Source organism: Anabrus simplex, chromosome 1 (genome assembly GCF_040414725.1).
Source record: "Anabrus simplex isolate iqAnaSimp1 chromosome 1, ASM4041472v1, whole genome shotgun sequence".
In the NCBI taxonomy this organism is placed as follows: Eukaryota; Metazoa; Arthropoda; class Insecta; order Orthoptera; family Tettigoniidae; genus Anabrus; species Anabrus simplex.
The window spans coordinates 1,698,635,170-1,698,655,528 of NC_090265.1; the positions used below are offsets into that span (position 1 = coordinate 1,698,635,170).

General features: G+C 36.9%; 1 protein-coding gene across 1 annotated transcript in view; it reads left to right on the forward strand.

Moving 5' to 3' along the window:
- LOC136863856 (serine-protein kinase ATM) overlaps positions 1-20,359 on the forward strand; it is a 570,640-nt gene that overhangs the window by 236,834 nt on the left and 313,447 nt on the right. The window contains exons 21-22 of the mRNA XM_068226546.1: positions 9,008-9,108; positions 9,193-9,337. Of these exons, the coding sequence (XP_068082647.1) occupies positions 9,008-9,108; positions 9,193-9,337 (246 nt within the window). The remainder of the gene's footprint in view (positions 1-9,007; positions 9,109-9,192; positions 9,338-20,359) is intronic.

The following is a 20,359-nucleotide window of genomic DNA, read 5'->3' on the forward strand; positions in this document are numbered from 1 at the left end:
GCAAGGGCGGAATGGCCATACCGTGGCGCAATAAATTCGTTCGTTGAGTTTCAACGTTCGCGATTAGGCCTATACATCGCTAGCCGCTAAATTTGGCCGAACCCGACAAGCGAAACGTGTGTGTAGCGGTAGCCGGTTATATCTGACGCTGCGTAAAAGTAACAGTTTGATAGACAGCAAGAATAATTTCGTGATGGATCGTTGTATTGTAGACACGCATGGAATAGGTATTGCCGGAAAATTTTCAACGAGTTCTCTTCGGTATTATGATGCCAATTTTAAGTTAATGGTCCTTAAACCCGCGGAAATAAAGAATAATTGTGCAGCCGCAAAAAAAAGAAATACGGCGTGACGAAAGTCAATGCTCGGCGTCTAAAGAGAGTCTAAAATGCGTAGGCCTACTGTACAACAAGGCATTAATATGATTTTACAAACTTCTTTCTGATCCAGATTTAAATTTTTTGAAAGAAAAAGTGGGGTTCATCTTGAATTCGGAGAAATACGGTACTATATTTTTTCAGAATGAAATTAAACATACACTTTCACGTAGTATCGGATTACGAAAAATAACAAACAAGTAAGCCATAGTGTGGATTTGATCTGCGGAAACTCAAGTTTTGAACAAACTGATTGCCGTTTCATGTCGATTTTAAAGTGCATGAGGGGTTTTCCAGCTTTAATTCAAAAATCGGATATAACGACAATCCGTTATAGCGAGTAATTTTTCGCTGTTATGAATTCTCGCCATAACGGACTTCTACTGTATTTATTTTCCACCTAGTCGATACAATGATTGCTTAAGGCAATTTTTAATGGTTAAAAGTGGTACATGTTTCGTATATTATCAACATTTTCAGCCACATAACACTGTTTAGATGAAAAATATATAAATTGTCAAAGTAATGCTTTAAAGCAAGTGTCCTTAAAATTAACATAAGATTGACAACATTAAAACAAACAAATAACTCAAGATAAAATATATAAATTATTTCTACAATAGAAAGCAAGCGTCAAGGAAACACTTGTACAATATTCCATAGAGAATATGTCCTAATGAATATTCTTTTCTTAATAATTCATGAAAAAAGGTCAATTTATAAATTAAAAATTATACAATTTATAAGTAATTGTCAAAATGAAGAAATCCAGGTATCACAGTGTGGCTGTTATTATTAATGCAGATGAAAATATAAATAATTCCTAGTTGTCAATTCTTATTAAGCCTGCTTTCCTTTGGAACAGTAACTCCTGTCATTCTTTCACAGTTTTGCGTCTGGTGTAATATTGATGATGCGTTCTTCCTTGCTCTTGCACCTGAGGAGTTGGAGGAGTGGGGGATATAGGTGTGTCAAGAACTTCCTTGCTGTCACCTATAGCTTCAACTGAGGAGGAATAAGTTGTAAGGCTATCTGTAGGTGGAGAAATTCCAATTCTTTTTTCGTGATCTTTCTCAAGCATTTTCAAATATACTAGAATTTGATAATATAATGGATTCTTATATTCTACAGCCTCATTAAGGTTATCATTTTTCTTTACAAGTTGGTCTAGATGAATGTATAAATCTTCATATGTGTTCATTAAGCTGCCCTTTTTTTAATTTTTTTATGATGATCAGGTCTTGTTCTATGTTGGTAAATTTATGACCTGTGGCAGTCATGTGTGATCCCATAGCTGAGAATCTTCTATGTTTTTCAGCATTCACATGTTCCAAATATCTAACTTTAAAATTGCGGCCAGATTGTCCTATGTATGTATTCTTGCATTCAAAGCATGTGAGTTTATATATTCCCAAATTAAAAAATTAATCTTTTTCGAGAGATTTATTGTATCATGGTTGAAAATACTACGTTTCATGTTGTTATTGGTGGAAAATGCAATTTTGAAATTTTTCTCTTAAATAAATTTGTTATTACGTGTATGTTTGGATTATTATATGTGAACTTTATGTATTTTTCAGTTTTACTAGGTTCAATAGCTAATTTAGATTGTTGCTTCTCCGAAAATTTATTATTTTATCAATCATGTTATTGTTGAAACCATTCAAGAGGGCTTGTTGTCGGATAAACAACAGTTCTTTATTCCTTTCAGGTTTGGATAAAGGAATACTAAATGCTCTGTGCCTCAGGGTGTAACGAGTTGTTCTTGATAGTGGTCAGTGTGAAAGTGGATTTTCTGTGTATTTTGAAAGAAAATCCTTTTTCTTCTCTCGTTGAGACTATGTCCAGAAAATTCAGTGATACTTCTTCTTCTAAAGTGAATTTTATATTGGAATACAAATTATTCAATATATTTAAAACTTTACTGCTATTGGTGAGTCTGTTATCTATTATAGCGTAAACATCGTCCACATAACGTGTCCAAAAATCCAAACCCTCTATTGGATTAATAATTTTTGTGTGTTCCAAATAGTCTAAGTATATATTAGCCAATATTCCTGATGTTGGGGCTCCCATTGAGAGTCCTTTTTGTCGGTAAATTTTATTATTAAACGTAAAATAATTTTGATTTAACACGAATTTTAAAACATTAATAAAATCTTCAATTATTGGTATGCTTACTAATTTGTTCTTCATTAAACTCTTCTTAATGATTCTGATAGTGTCTTCTATTGGAATGTTTGTATACATGTTGGTTATGTCAAACTAACATGTCGTGTGAGATGATCCAAATTTAAAATCTTTAACTAGGTAGCAAAAATCCATTGAGTCTGTGATAGGTGTTTTACAATGAAATACATATTTACTTGATAATCAATTGTGTATAATTCTAGAAGTTTTATAAATGGGGCTATTTTTGAAATTTATGGTAGGTCTAATCGGTTCGCCCTGTTTAGCTGAAACAGAAACAGCAATACAGAATCTACTTGTAGATTTACAGAATGACATAAGGTATGAAGCTAAGAAGAAAATTCCGATTTTAGTAAAAGGTTTACAATCAGTTCGAGGCACCAACAAGGCGGTTAATAACTTGAAACAAAAAATCAAGCTAAATAACTTAGTTATCACAAAAGCAGATAAAGGAGGAACCGTTGTAGCCCTAGATAGAAATGTTTATATTGAAAAAAAACAGAAACATTTTTTAAATAACAATTTGTTTAGTACAGTTGATAAAGACCCGACATCACGTATTCAGAGGGATCTTATTAAAAAACTATTAAAAAGCACGTCTTTCTTGTTTAATAAACATGATGTGCAAACATTAATAAATATGAAACCTAGACTCCCGACTGCAAGACCACTGCCGAAATTACATAAACAAGGAGGACCGATTAGACCTATCATAAATTTCAAAAATAGCCCCATTTATAAAACTTCTAGATTTATACATAATTTCTTAAAGTAAATACGTATTTCATTGTAAAACACCTATCAAAAACTCAGTGGATTTTTGCAATCTAGTTAAAGATTTTAAATTTGGATCATCTCACACGACATGTTCATTTGACATAACCAACATGTATACAAACATTCCAATAGAAGACACTGTCAGAATCATTAAGAAGAATTTAATGAAGAACAAATTAGTAAGCATACCAGAAACTGAAGATTTTTAAAATTCGTGTTAAATCAAAATTATTTTACGTTTAATAATAAAATTTACCGACAAAAAGGACTCTCAATGGGAGCCCCAACATCAGGAATATTGGCTAATATATACTTAGACTATTTGGAACACACAAAAATTATTAATCAAATAGAGGGTTTGGATTTTTGGACACGTTATGTGGACGATGTTTACGCTATAATAGATAACAGACTCACCAATAGCAGTAAAGTTTTAAATATATTGAATAATTTGTATTCCAATATAAAATTCACTTTAGAAGAAGAAGTATCACTGAATTTTCTGGACATAGTCTCAACAAGAGAAGAAAAAGGATTTTCTTTCAAAATACACAGTAAATCCACTTTCACACTGACCACTATCAAGAACAACTTGTTACACCCTGAGGCACAGAAAAGATCAGCTTATTATAGTTACGTTAACAGAGCATTTAGTATTCCTTTATCCAAATCTGAAAGGAATAAAGAACTGTTGTTTATCCGACAACAAGCCCTCTTGAATGGTTTCAACAATAACATGATTGATAAAATAATTAATAAATTTTTGGAGAAGCAACAATCTAAATTAGCTATTGAACCTAGTAAAACTGAAAAATACATAAAGTTCACATATAATAATCCAAACATACACGTAATAACAAATTTATTTAAGAGAAAAATTTCAAAATTGTCATTTTCCACCAATAACAACATGAAACGTAGTATTTTCAACCATGATACAATAAATCTCTCGAAAAAGATTAATTTTTTGATTTAGGAATATATAAACTCACATGCTTTGAATGCAAGAATACATACATAGGACAATCTGGCCGCAATTTTAAAGTTAGATATTTGGAACATGTGAATGCTGAAAAACATAGAAGATTCTCAGCTATGGGATCACACATGACTGCCACAGGTCATAAATTTACCAACATAGAACAAGACCTGATCATCATAAAAAAAATTAAAAAAAGGGCAGCTTAATGAACACATATGAAGATTTATACATTCATCTAGACCAACTTGTAAAGAAAAATGATAACCTTAATGAGGCTGTAGAATATAAGAATCCATTATATTATCAAATTCTAGTATATTTGAAAATGCTTGAGAAAGATCACGAAAAAAGAATTGGAATTTCTCCACCTACAGATAGCCCTACAACTTATTCCTCCTCAGTTGAAGCTATAGGTGACAGCAAGGAAGTTCTTGACACACCTATATCCCCCACTCCTCCAACTCCTCAGGTGCAAGAGCAAGGAAGAATGCATCATCAATATTACACCAGACGCAAAACTGTGAAAGAATGACAGGAGTTACTGTTCCAAAGGAAAGCAGGCTTAATAAGAATTGACAACTAGGAATTATTAATGGTTATGAATTTCATGTTTTTGGTCCGTATTGAACTGAGAATAATATATAAGTAATGATAATAACAACTTAAACGTTTCCACCTTTTCAATACTAAAATATATTCACAAAATTATAAATTACACGGTACTAGTTTCGACCCATCTAGGGGTCATCATCAGCCGTATTGCTTCCATTATATTATCAACTTCTAGTATATTTGAAAATGCTTGAGAAAGATCATGAAAGAAGGAATTGGAATTTCTCCACCTACAGATAGCCCTACAGTTGAAGCTATAGGTGACAGCAAGGAAGTTCTTGACACACCTATATCCCCCGCTCCTCCACCTCCTCAGGTGCAAGAGCAAGGAAGAACACATCATCAGTATTACACCAGATGCAAAACTGCTTCAATACAGCTGATGATGACCCCTAGATGTGTCGAAACTAGTACCGTGTAATTTATAATTTTGTGAATATATTTTAGTAATGAAAAGGTGGAAACGTTTACGTTATTATTATTACTTATATATTAACTAGGAATTAGTTATATTTTCATCTGCATTAATAATAACAGCCACACTGTGATATCTGGATTTCTTCATTTCGATAATTACTTATAAATTGTATAATTTTTAATTTATAAATTGACCTTTTTTCATGAATTATTAAGAAAAGAATATTCATTAGGACATATTCTCTATGGAATATTGTACGAGTGTTTCCTTGACGCTTGCTTTCTATTGTAGAAATAATTTATATATTTTATCTTGAGTTATTTGTTTGTTTTAATGTTGTCAATCTTATGTTAATTTTAAGGACACTTGCTCTAAAGCATTACTTTGTCAATTTATATATTTTTCATCTAAACAGGGTTATGTGGCTGAAGATTTTGATAATATACGAAACATGTACCACTTTTAACCATTAAAAATTGCCTTAAGCAATTGTATTGACTAGGTGGAAAATAAATAAATAAATTGTGAATCTATTGAAGTGCGATGTGGACCATGAAGCTGATTTTATGTAATGGGGGCCATATTTACACTGAGTGGCCAAAAGTCATGGGAAGGCACTGAATGTGATGTTAATTACGAGTCGCTCTTCAACGAGCCCTCAAAACAGCAGCAATATGGCGAGGCATCTATTCTACAAGGTGTTGGAATCATTCAGAAGGGACCTTTACCCATGCATCTTGCACTGCTACCCACAATTTGTGTAATTTGTGTGGGGTTCATGGAGTGTATAACAGCATTGACAGCATCTCACAAATGCTCGATTGGATTAAGATCGGAGGATCTGGAGGGCCAATCCCTGGTCGTAACTTCACTGGAGTGGTCCTCCAACTACCTGTGTGCTACCACAGAGCAGTGACATGACGCATTGTCCTGTTGAAACATGTCATCTCCATCAGGGTACTCTAGGGCCAGAAAGGGATGCAGATGGTCTGAAAGAAGGTCCACATAACATGCAGCTGTCAGCGCTCCCTGCAGCTGGACAATGGGGCCTAATTGTGACCATGAGAACGCCGCCCAGACCGGAACTGAGCTATCTCCCGCCTGGACACAATCTTGTTGACACGCAGGATCCATAGCTTCATAGGGCATACGCCACACTCTCACGCGCCCATCAGCTCGTTACAAATGGAACCAGCATTCATCAAACCATGCCACATGCCACCACTGTTCCATGGTCCATTGCTGATATTCACGGGCCCATGCACCTCATTGAGCTTTGTGTCGGGGTGTCAGCAAAGGGACACGATTTCATCGTCAGCTAGTGAAGCCTGTGCAGTGCAGTTTCCTCCTTACAGTTCTGGTAGAAATGATTTCCTGGCTCCCAACATTCAAGTGGGCGGTGCTCTGACTCACAATAGCTCAGTATGGTTCTGCGGAGGTGATGTGATGTCCGTTTGTTAAACACCTGTGGTCTTCCCGCGTGGTGGTTTACGCAGGTGGTAACATTCTCTCCACGATATTGAAGATCTACCCTCAGCACTGTTGACCTCGGAAACCCGAATTCACATGTAATCTACACAGTGCGCCGTGCGCAGATGATCGTCCCATGTTCAAAGTCAATTAACTCGTGACATGTTGCCATATTTACGGCACTGGTTTCTGTGATAGACTACTCAGCTACGCCGCAACACTTAGGGGTCATACACGGCATATTTTCTAATGAGACAACCCTTCCTGTGACTTTTGGCCACTCAGTGTATCCTTCACACTAAACGAGCCAAAGACTCTACTAGAAAATGGAATTTTACATATAATCAACTATTACGTACGCATGTACTTTGATCAACCTATAGACGCTACTCAAACACTACAAAAGAAAATTTAAATTTAATTTGCAACAGAATAATTCAATAATTTTGTGTTACCATCCAAAATTTCAGTAGAATTACACACTCATTCAAAATATTCCAGAATTTGCAATCGCAGAAAGTTTGGTTTTAAAACAGTCAAACCATAATTCTCGTCATTATTCCATATTGAAAATAGCTAATCACAAAGTTTACACAAGGAGTAATTTTGATACCACCTATTCAATACAATTTATTCCACTATTGTGTGGTCAAATACACATAGAAATTACTAGAATCTTAAAGGTACATGTTTCACCCACTTTTTATTGGGCATCATCAGCCTCGTTCAATCTTAAAACACACACTGGTCGTCTGAGGAATCTTAACAAATTACGGGGGACTGGATGTTTGTGTCCATCCTAATACACATGCTACACACCCCACTGCCAACTATTACAGAACGTTACATATATTACATTGGCGTAAGGCCTCCACAGAGGTGTGCTGCAAGTGTTCTGAGTTGACGCCTGTGGCGACTGCGCATTTGAGCCAATACATGCAATGAAATCTAATGTTGAAGGCTGTACGAACACCCAGTCCTGAGCTGGAGGAAATAACGAATGAAAGTCAAAATCCCCAACCCAATCAGGAATCGAGCCTAGGAACCCCTGGACTAAAGGGCAGCATGCTAACCATATAAACCATGGAGACATACCGTAACGTAATACTTACACATAAAATATGACATTTGTTTAGCTGCTCGCTTATTTTGTAGTAATTTCTACCTGTATCTTCTAGCAGAAGACGCACAATCATGTCGGGTAAGATCTCATAACAATAGCAGACTTATTTTCTTAAGGAAAGTTTTATTGACCACCTAATCAATACAAACAATACAATCTGTTCCTTAGATAACTGTTTCTGCCTCTATACTTCATCAGGAGGGCAGACCTTCTGTGTTTGTCCTGTGTTCCTACTGGTTTACTACTTGTATTTGTTTTTACCTATATCTCTTCCCTTTTCTTATGTTTATCCAGCTTTTCTCATATCCTTCACTTCCCACGTTAACATTGAAGATGGCCCCTTCAATGATTGTTGTGGCCTGCCCTGCTGACAAAGCTGGGAATCAGAAACAGTATTGTCAGAAAAAAGGAGAAATGACGGATGTAAAAGAACTGGAATTTATGAGAGAATCTCTAAATCCGAAGATGACAGTGCATAAAGAAGTGGAGATTTTCCTTGTCCTTTGTTCGTGTCTCCTCTTTCTGGTGTTCCTTCCTTCCACACATACTTGTCATTTTAAGTATTGGAAAGGAACAAATAAGCATCATATCAAGACGTATGTAGAGAGACACAAGAAGAGGAATACACATAAGGGTGAACACATCAGCATGCCAATGTGGGAAGAGGGAGCAACAGAAAGAGGAGACCAGGACAATCTCCACATCCACATATACTGCCATCTTTGAACAAATAGACTCCTCTGTATCAGTCCCAGTATTTCTACATCCATCTCTTCTCAGTCCCTGATAAGCTCAATTTTTCTTCCCAGCTTCATGAGGGGGGGCAGACATCAACACTCATTGAGGGAGCATCTGGATGGATCTCCACTTCTTTCTGTTGCTCCCTTTTCACGGACTGTCCTGCCATTATGTTCGTCCTATTATGAATTCCTTTTCATGTTCCTTTCTATGTGACTTCATCGTTGTATATTATGCTGTATAATAATATATTATATGGTATAATATCATAGACGTGTGTTTTATGTAAATTTATTCCTTGTTCTGTTTTGTATTTTCAGGCTCAGAGGATGTTGTGATAGTTGACAATTTATTAACAAAATTATTGGAACTGTTCTTATCGGGCAGCTTTGACCTGGATGACTTCAGTGATTTTAACATGGTAACTTTTTTTGATATTTTTATGTGGAGGTTTCCTGTTGTTTCACTGGTTGTTGTAATCCTTTGGAATAATTTTGGTTTTCAGGCTGTAGAAGTACTGGAATGCATCCTTTGTGCCAGTAATTTGAAACAGCATCACGTGTCCAGTCTTCTGCGTGTCTTGCAGGCTATGTGCAGGGCATGGTATAAGGATGCTGAAGGCGTCAGTATAATTCTTAAATTATTGCAGGGTAAGTTTCATAGGAGACTAAAACATTGAATTTGTTTTAAGATTTTATATTTGAATCCTATTTATGTATTAACATGACATGGGTGACATGGTAAGAATTTCTTGGTCAACACTGTTTCCTTGGAATGACTTATAAAAACCAGAAGGAAATAGATATCTATTACATAATTGAATTGTGTATATACACAGTACTGCCATACGTTCTGTTAGTAAATTCTAAACACTCTATAGTACAGTAATTGTGAATGAAGAAGCATAGCAACGCTGTATGTCGTCGTCCACAACGTCACCTTCACGACTCCACCAGTAATTGGCTTGCAGTGTGTCAACACCAGGCAGCAGTGAAAAATGGAGTGGGGAATGTATGAGAATCGTATCGCTGTATTGGCGTTATTTTGTTGCGGAAAGTGAGCTAAGGGGTTTTTTTTTTTCTATGCTGAAACCTCTTAGTATCATTGAACGATTTGTGTTTTGACAAACGGGTGTAACTGCTGATCGTATCAGATTGGGCCATCCTAGTGTGTACACAGAAAAGAAGTTATGAATGCTGTTCATGTAAGGATTCGATGCAATCCTTTTTGTAAACAAACATTTGTTCAAGGTTATAAATTTCATTATTGGTTCCGTATTGAATTAATATTACATATAATTTACAAAGTTTATTCCACCTACTCAATACCTACTAAAACATTTATGGAAAACCCACCCCATTAACAGTTACTATTTGTCAAGAATCAACTCACCCCCAACCTCACAAAAGAGCAACATATAATAGCCTAGTTCACCGAGCATTCAACATACCCATGACCAAGAAAGATATTTCCATTGAACTGAATACTATTCGCGGTATAGCAAAATTCAACGGCTTTGGTAGCCACTTTCTATAAAGTATTATCAATAAACATAAATTTTGTCCCAAAACAACACTTAAGAAGGAACTACCTAAATACGAATCCTTTTCCACATTCACTTTTAATAACGAAGTTCATAAAATCACTAATATTTTCAAGAAAAAAGGCGTAAAAATAGCATTCATAACCAATAATAACAGTACACACATTCTACATAACATGTCACATATCAACAAAGTCAACAGGTACGCAAAATCAGGTGTTTACAGGCTCAAATGTAACTCCTGCTCTAATATTTCTTATGTAGGGCAAACTGGAAGAAGTTTTAATATAAAATGTTGTTTGGAACAACACAGTCAAATATAATCAATTTTCAGCTATCGGCCAACATATGGTCAATTATAATCATAAATTCACGAATATTGAACTAGACATGGACATTCTTGAAATAGCTAACAAGGGCCCTGTGCTTAATATTACTGAGAATTTTTATATACATCTGGGCCAGTACTTTAATGCTAACTATAACCTTAACAAAATAACAGAAAAGTCCAATATTTTTATTTGATTTATTCATTACCTATTTCAGAAAAAACAATTTAGCGAATCAAAAATCCTTCTTTAAGTTAATTAAAGGTCCTCCGCTGATACGATCACCATCATTTACCCACCTGTCGGTCCCGCCTTAAGCCACTTCCCACTTTCCCCGCCCCTCCCTTTGCACGTCACCCACTCCACTGGTTTGCTCCACCCCTCACCAACTTTCTTCCCCTCCTATTCCATGCCATTCTCATTCCCTCAGTTGTACTTTGCTGGTCAGGTCATTCACATTGCGCGCAAGGTGAGTGCTGATTGTTTTCTTTCTTTGTTTTTTGCCATTCCCGTCTTTAAAATATCACGCGTTAATTCCAATTTTTTCATCATCAGGTTCTATTGGTTCCAACTTGGATTTAGAATTTTCCTCACACCACAGCAAGAATCCATTATATTATAAGAATGTCATATGGTTTTATCTATATTTAATTTCTGTATCAGAAATATTGGACCTCAAGCAAGACAGACACCCTCTGCGCCAATGTTTAACTTTCAGTTTTCTACCTGAAGATGCACTTGAAATTTAGAACTCAGTAGAAGTATCTGGACTTTGCATTCAACCGGCATATTACACTTTTAAGTGCAATTTTAGAGTATTCACTAATACGGGCATATTTTAATCATCATTGTAAAAATTGTGTGATACAATTCTTACAGTTTAATTGTAATTGACATAAATCCTGAAAATTTTATTTGTCATTGATCAGTACATTATTTTATCTATAACATTTCATCATTCCGCCATTTTATATGTACATTATCACATCACATACACAGTTCATTCTTTTAAATTTTATTTCCACAATGTAATTTTGTCTTAGAATTTTGTTAAAAATTTGTTAAAAATTATGTGTTTGACAGACTGAAAAGCCTTTGCTACATTCTTAGAATTTTGGCAAATTCATAAGTGTATCTTAGTTAGGCTGATGATGACCCATGTAGGGTCTAAACTAGTACCGTGATAACATATTGTAATGTATTTATAGACATTGCAATTACTGTACAGTATTGAGTAGGTGGAATAAACTTTCTAAATTATACGTAAACAATTTTGTCTCGTGAAATTAATATATCGGCACGAACAATGTCACGTATTTTGAAGGATGATTTATGTGTTGGTGCATATAAAAGATACACATTTACTAACTGAAAAATTAAAGGAGATACACCAGGTTCAATTCCAGGCTTTGTTAACGACGTATGGGGATAGCCAGTTTCGTGACATCCTATTCACATATGAAAAATATTCACTGTGGAAGAATCGTTTAAGAAGCAAATGATCTTGTGTATGCACTGTCCTCCAAAGAAGCAAGAGAGAAAGTTCCATGTGTGCAGTGCGGACACCACCCTGCTTCTGTCATAGTATGGTGGGCAGTTTTCTGGTGGGGAGCATCACAGGTGTATTTTTGCGAAGATTTCTGCAGCTCTCTACCAAGGACTGTTGGAAAAGTTGGTACCAGGTATCAATTCGAAACTGTTTGAAGGGAAATTGTGGATTTTTCAGCAGAGTAGCGTTCCTGCACACAAAGCAAAAACGATGCAGCAGTGGTTGGCAACCAATATTCCACGATTCATCGCTGCTGTTGACTGGTCTAGTGGAAGACTGATTCTCAATCCATTGGATTATTATCTGCGACAGAAACTCGTGGCGATAGCATGTCAAAAACGGCACCACAATATTGAGATGTTAAAAAAATCAATCATGTCAGCTGTCAAAAATATTCCACTGGACACGTTTCATGCAGCTGTTGATGAGTAGCCTCAGTGTCTTTACCACTGTGTTGCCACACATGGTGATCTTTTCGAATAAGAGGATGTTCATTCTGTAGCGTTTTTTTGTATTTTTTTCAGAATATATTTATGTATGCATAGTTTTATTTAGTAGTTATATGCATTGAAAGTACTGACAGAACTTATGGCTATACTTTGTAGAAACGTGAAGAGGGGAATTCATCAAGGCAGTATTATTGGACCTTTATGTTTTCTTATATATATCATTGATATGTGTAAAGAAGTGGAATCAGAGATAAGGCTTTTCGCAGATGATGTTATTCTGTACAGAGTAATAAATAAGTTACAAGATTGTGAGCAACTGCAAAATGACCTCGATAATGTTGCGAGAGCGACAGTAGGCAATGGTATGATGGTAAACGGGGATAAAAGTCAGGTTGTGAGTTTCACACAATAGGATAAGTGCGCAGTGACAGATCAATTTGGACTGAGCTTGATAGCTGCAGTTGCTTAAGTGCGGCCATTATCCAGTATTCGGGAGATAGTGGGTTCGAGCCCCACTGTCGGCAGCCCTGAAGATGGTTTTCAGTGGTTTCCCATTTTCACACCAGACAAATGCCATAGCCACGGCTGCTTGCTTCCCACTGCTGGCCCTTTCCTGTCCCATCGTCGCCTTAAGACCTATCTGTGTCGGTGCAACGTAAAGCAACTTGCAGATCGATCATCATTCGCTGCCTGATTTGTCACATGTATTTTTCCTTTCCAGTACACATTGAGCTTCTTTTTTCGTGCTAATTTTCTTCCGTGTTCCTAATCTTTACTCCCTCTTCTGCCTATTCCGTTTTCTTGTTTTTATCAGACTTTCTTCTTTTCCTACACTTCCCATAATAGGACTGGACATCTGTCAAGATGATTCCTCAATGAGTGTTGATGTCTGCCTTTCTGATGAAATTGGGAAGCAGAAATAAACTTGCCAGAGGCTGAGAATAAATGTGCCGTATGCGGAAGAACTGGAATTTATGAGGAGAAAGCCCATCTATTTGACAGTAACAGTGTATGAAGATACCGAGAGTGGCCTTGTATTTTTATAATTGATCGTTGTCTGTTCTTTCTGTTGCTTCCTTTTCCCACTCTGATCTGTCATTGTGTTTATTCTATTGTGTGTTCCTGTTTGTTCCTATCTTTCTTCATATAACTTAACCGTTCTTTTCTTTTCTTATAATTCTGTAATTAACTTTCCTTATGATAGAAATTACATTTCTTTGGAAACAATTTTGAAAATGTTTGAAATTTTTTATCAGTTTCTGTACAGATTTGAGTATTCTGAATTTTACCTTTTACAGTGCTGTATATGGATCTGGATGTCCTTTGTAATTGGTTCCATACATCTGTGGAAGATTCTTCCTTTCAACTCTAAAATCTGTAAGCTAAAGGACTAAAAAATTGGAAAATCATGGAATGTGGTTGATTCTTGATTGCATTTATTTATTTATTTATTTATTTATTTATTTATTTATTTATTTATTTATTTATTTATTTATTTATTTGCCCGCCTGGTGGCCATGATCGTTAAGGCGCTGAAGTCTAAAACGGTCTAACACCGAGGTTAGCCGGTTCGAGTCCCGTTGGTCGAAAAAATTTTCACCATCTGAATGTTGGCCGGCAGGGTAGGGGAGGTGGTGGTATACAATTTCTAATCACTAGATTGCGTGCCAAAAGCATGGATTAAATTCCAAACCTCTCCGCAGTGCTCATATGGAGTGAGGGCATATGACGCTGTTGATGGTGATTCGTCCGTCGGATGGGGACGTTAAGCCTTGAGCAGACCCCTTGGTGCTATTCGACAGGAGTAGGCTATGTGCCGGCACCGGGTTTCACCCTCTCCCTACTATCATATATCACGTCATTCATTTCATCTCCCATTAACTCCTCTGATGAGGTTGACGTCAGGAAGGGCATCCGGTCAAAAAAAACCGCCACGACAAATTCATCTCACCTCATACCCGACCCCGTAGGGAAACGGGACAAGGGTTGGACAAACATTTATTTATTTATTTATTTATTTATTTATTTAATCTCTCTTACACTTAAACACAACATACAGTACATAGTCACATGAATTAGAAAAATAGCATTGTTAATAGTCTCTAAAAACAACCTAAATTAATGGAGTATAACTATAACTGTAACTTATTATAATTGCTTTTTTAATAATTATCTATCTACATCACCTAGCTCTAAATCATACTTGCACTCATACACACTAACATTCATACTAACATTCATTGTAACATTCATACAAGCTGATCACGTATTTAAAAGAAATTCTCAACAAGACCATTTATATGAGACTATTGAAGTGCTATTATGTATAGTGACAGGGAGAGTGATCCATAGCCTTGCTCCAGACACTTGGAAAGAGTGGCTGTATACAGATGAATGATTAACCTGTGTCATAAGGGTAGAAATTGATCTGGTATTATGTCCATGGATGGATGGATGAGAAGAAGTTAAAATGTGAGGATAGGTATTCAGGTGTAGATTCGTTCAGAAGTCGAAAAATTAGCGTCGCAGTATGTAGATTTCTTAGTTGATCGATTTTCAGCCAGGATAGCTTCTCATAATATGGGGAAATATGTGTCCTAAAGTTCAAAGAAAATATAAATCATATGCAAGAGTTCATTGCCCTTTGAAGTTTCATAGTTTGTTCTACAGTTGCATCGGTTAATACGACATCACACTAATGAATTACTGGAAAAATGAGAGTTTGAATAAGTTTTATTTTCATGCTATGTGGAAGAACAGATTGTTTCACTTTTAGGGGGTGGAGAGATGCATATACCTTTCTGCAGACACTTGTTATATGGTCATTCCAGTTTAATGTGTCATTCATGACAACACCTAGGTTTTTTACAGACTTCTGAAAAGGTATAGCTTCACCGCAGAGCTTGAGAGTAGGCTGTTGTGTGATGTTTAACGTATTTAAAAGCCTAGATTGTCCTATTATGATAGCTTGCATTTTCTTTGGGTTAATTAATAGGCAGTTCTCTTTTGCATATGAGGTAATAAAATTTAGAGTCGAGTTCATTTGGTGGATTGTTTTGTCAGTGTCGGAGACTTTGAAGTGTGAGTATATCTGAAGATCGTCAGCATAAAGGTAGTAGTTGCAGTCGTTCAGATGAGAAGAAAAATCATTAATATAGATTAAGAATAAAAGAGGTCCAAGAACAGACCCTTGGGGAATACCAGACAGCTTAGCCCTCCATTCTGTAATCGTCATGTTTGATACAACTCGCTGTCGTCTATTTTTGACATGAGCCCAAGAGCTGAATAGCAGAATGAGCCATGTGAAGTTTTTGTAACTTGGCTAACAATATGTCAATATCTACAGTGTCAGACGCACTGCTGAAGTCAAGTAGGATAAGTACAGTCAGTTTTCGTTCATTCATAGCCCATCTAATGTCATCTGTGATTTTGATTAGTGTTGTTGCAGTACTGTGTCCTTTCTTAAAACCAGACTGTAAGGGATCAAGTACAGAATGTTTTTCCAAGTATTTATTTAATTATTGTTTATGCATAAATTTCTGCAGAACCTTAGAAAGTGCTGTGAGAATGCAGACGGGTTGGTAGTCAGATGTATTGCTTGCAGGAGAGTTTTTTGGGAGTGACACAATGAGTGCATCTTTCCATTTAATTGGGATATTGCCTGAAGTAAGGCAGGTATTAATTAAATGCATATTAATGGGCAATATTATGTTAATTATATAGGTCATGAATGAAATGGGAATTTCATCAGCTCCTGTTGCATGAGTTTTAATTGACATAACTTCCCTTCTTAGTTCATTCTCTGTAACAGTATCAAATTCAAATACTGGATTGAGTGGTGATTGTTGCCTTAATATATTGTCAGTGGTGTTTTGTACTGTCGGTGAGTCAATAGTGAGACATTCCGTGGGGAATTATGTATTTAATTCATCAAGGGACACCTCGGGATCAGTATGCTTCATAAGTGGTTTGCCAATACCCAGTGACTGAAGTTGTCGCCATGTGGAACCAGTGTTAATATTTTTGTTTAAATGCTGGAAATAATTAAATTTCGTATTGCAGATTACAAGCTTTACTCAGTTTCGAAGAACATGGTACTGCTCATGTATGTCAGCTAGTTGAGTCTGTTTATAGGGTCAGTGTAGTGCGTCTCGTTCTTTCATCATAGTCTTAACATCAGAAGTCAGCCAAGGACAGGGCGGGCGTGTTACTCTCACATTACGCTTTGGTGCGTGTTTGTTGTACGATTAATGTAAATAGGAATTCAATATTTCCACTTTCTCGTCACTGTGGCTCGTTATCATTATGTCATACCAGGGGCAGAGTTGTGCATCTTGTCTCAGTTGTATTAAATTCATTCTTTTAAAGTCTCTAAACGTTACAAATTTTGGTCGGTACTTATTCCCCAAAGAGAGTATGCCAAGTATATGAGATCATGTTTAGATATGTCAGGATTAGATACTTAACCATGATGAAGGACTTTTTGGGGGTTGTTTATTATTACTAGGTCTATGAATGTATCAGCGGAAATGGTGGAAGTATGGATGTGGTGGGTGGGTTTAAGGGGCAATATAGTCATGTCACAGGATTTAAAAATATTTTGTAGTCGTAAGGCATCGTTGTTCTGGGTTAATAAATTTGTGTTAAAGTCTCCAAAAAGTATCACGTGTTCGTATGAAGGTAGCAGTCTCAGTAAGCTGTCTTCTAAGTCACGGAAGTCACGCACTGCATCAGGAGCCCTATATACTACACCTCCAAGTATTTTTACGGAATTGACAAACACCTCTACAAACATATATTCAGGGGCAGTCTCTACAGCAGGAGTAGACGTTTGAACGACTCTACTCTTGAGCAAAGATTTACAATATATGGCAACCCCACCCCCTCATCTAGTCGTCCAATCATGCCTGAGGGGACTGAACTACGGGGCTATCTCTCGCTTACAGCAGCAATAGGAATTGGACTGTCTTCAAATATCATCTTCAGTTCGTCCATGTGAGCAATGATGGATTGACTGTTGACATGCGTACACAACATGGCGTGATTAAATGACTTGAGTTCCTTCTATAAAATGGTTTGAGTAGAATAGGAGGGAGAAAGTGCTGAGAAACGGTTGGAGGCAAGCCGTGTCCTTCTACGCGTATGTTCCGGTGAAAGGGCAGTGAAGGGAGTGTGAGGGGCGTCTGTCCTACTGAAGAGTGCTGAAGGGTGAGGGAGCAAGGAGGGGTACTTTCAATAGCACTTCTTAACTCAGGCATGCTAAAGGAATGTAAAACATGCGGCTTACCTTAATTTCCTCATACATGCAGTGACCAGCTGATTCGCGCAAACACACACATTCACAAATATATACTAAATTGAAAATCAATAAACTACATAGAATGCACATTGTTTACATGTTGCTTTCAGCATATTGCCTCTTTAATGATTGTAATTCCACGAGTGTCTTCATATGGAACTTCTTGCTGGATACGTGAACAACTATTCTTCTACCTTGGCTGTATGTGTTGCGCAGTCCAAAAGTGTCTCGTGCCTTGTTCAAAATGCCCTTTCTCAACCTAGTGAGGGATTCTGTTATGAGAAGTTTGGAGCCTTTTAGCTGTCACTTAGCCCACCAAACTTGATCCCGCTGGTGGTAGCAGATGAATTTTATAATGATAGGGCGATTACCCTTAGTCACTACGTCAGCAGTCGATCTACGTTGCCGTCCCGGTCGATGACAACGATCGACGGAGTCCATGGACAGTTCGACTTTCAGTTTATCAAAAATAGTTTCCATGACCTTCCCGTAAGTGTCCTCATTAAACGCCTCGCTCACTCCTTGCAGGAGGAGACAATGACGCCTACTGTACTGCTCCACTTCGTCGCTCCGAGCTTCCTGAATTTAGTGTCATTTCTAGATATTTTTACATCTGGAACACCTTGGGGTAGACAATCAGTAGAAACACACTTAATTTTAAAATGCCACATCGGCTAAGGAACGGACTGAAGTAGGTGCACGACTTACGACTGACTATACAAGACTGACTATGCAAGACTGCCTATGCAAGGCTGACAGGAGATAGAGGGAAGGCTGCGGCTGGGGGTGGGCTAGAGGGGAGTAGCCAATGCGGTGCTTTATTGAACCACATGACTTATGACGTATACAACGCTCCAGCCTGCGCTGGTAATACACTATTACAGCTGTTTGTACTCGCAAGGTTACATTCGTATTTTCTAGAAATAATATAAACACTTAACTGAATATATTACATTCCTTCCTCCTTCAGTTTTTTAACAACAACAAAACATAGGTAATACCATACACTTGATTAGAGGACACAAAACACACCAATATATGTCACATACAAAAAGTGATTATATAATGAAACCAACAACCATACAATTGAAAACTCAAATTAACATATACCTTGCTATACAGTACTATACAAAAATACAAAAGAGTGAGTAGGTCACTTTACTCTGGATTGAATCTTACAATAGGTTTCCTATCTCGAAGTGGATAACGTCTTGTTGCGACAGGTGGCGTAACAGTTAGCTGTGCGGGTTGCAGAGATCATATGCTAGCTGCTACTGGGCTATGACGCGGTGATGAGACAGGTTGTGAAGGGGGAGAGGAGCGAGAAGTAGGGGAACTTTGTTGACACTCAGAGGCTGGTGTAAGCAGAGGAGCGGGTCGTGAGGGAAGGTCAACTAACTGTGACGTTCCTCGCTCAGAGCTAACAACAACTGGGCCTGACTGTAATCCTACTAGCTGGTCTATATGTCTTTTCCAAGACAATCCAGACTCGAGTTGAATCAAATATGTAACTGGGCCTAGTCTATGCATGATTCTATCTTCTACCCATTTATCTCTTCCTCTGTAGTCTTTAGTTAACACTGGTTGTCCTATAGTTAATTGCCTAGTGTGACTACCTCTTGCATTAGTTATTTGTGTGTCCTGTTTATTTACTACAATTTTCTGCAAATTAGGTCTGATTAAATCCAATCTAGTTCTCAAAGGACGATTAAACATTAGTTTAGGAGGAGTTTCATTAGTAGTGTTATGTACAGTGTTACGATAAGCTATTAAAAATCTACTTAAAGCTAAATTTACATCTTCATGTTCAAAAATTGCACATTTTAAGCGTTTTTTCACAATTTTAACTGCATTCTCAGCCTGTCCATTAGAAGCTGGATGATATGGTGCTATCAAGGTTTGCCTTATCCTGTTTTCTTTAAAAAATCGAGAAAATTCATTAGAAGAAAAGGGGGGCCATTATCACTGACAATGAGTTCAGGAAGACCAAATCTACAAAACATAGGACGTAATTTCTCAATGACTTGCTTAGCTGAAGTTGAGTTAACAGTTTCAATTTCCAACCATTAGCTATGAGCGTCCATCACAATCAAAAACATTTTGCTTTAAAAGGACCTAAAAAATCTACATGAAGTCTTTGCCGTACATTGGATGGAAATTTCCATACATGGAGTGTCTCTCTAGGCAAGACACACTGAGCAACTGCTAGCTACGGCTTCGATGTCTTGATCAATTGAAGGCCACCATAAGTACGATCTAGCTAATGATTTCATTTTAACTACTCCAAGGTGTCCACTGTGTAATGCATTTAACAAGGACTTTCTTAAGGACCTTGGAATTACAACTCTGTAGCCCCACATCAAAATTCCTTGTTCTACAGTTAGTTCAGCTTGCCTTTTAACAAAGTGGCTTAAAGTTGGATCTAGCGTAGTAGGCCATCCATACAACACTTAATCAAGAATTTTGTTTAACTCCTGATCTTTTTGAGTTTCAATACATATAT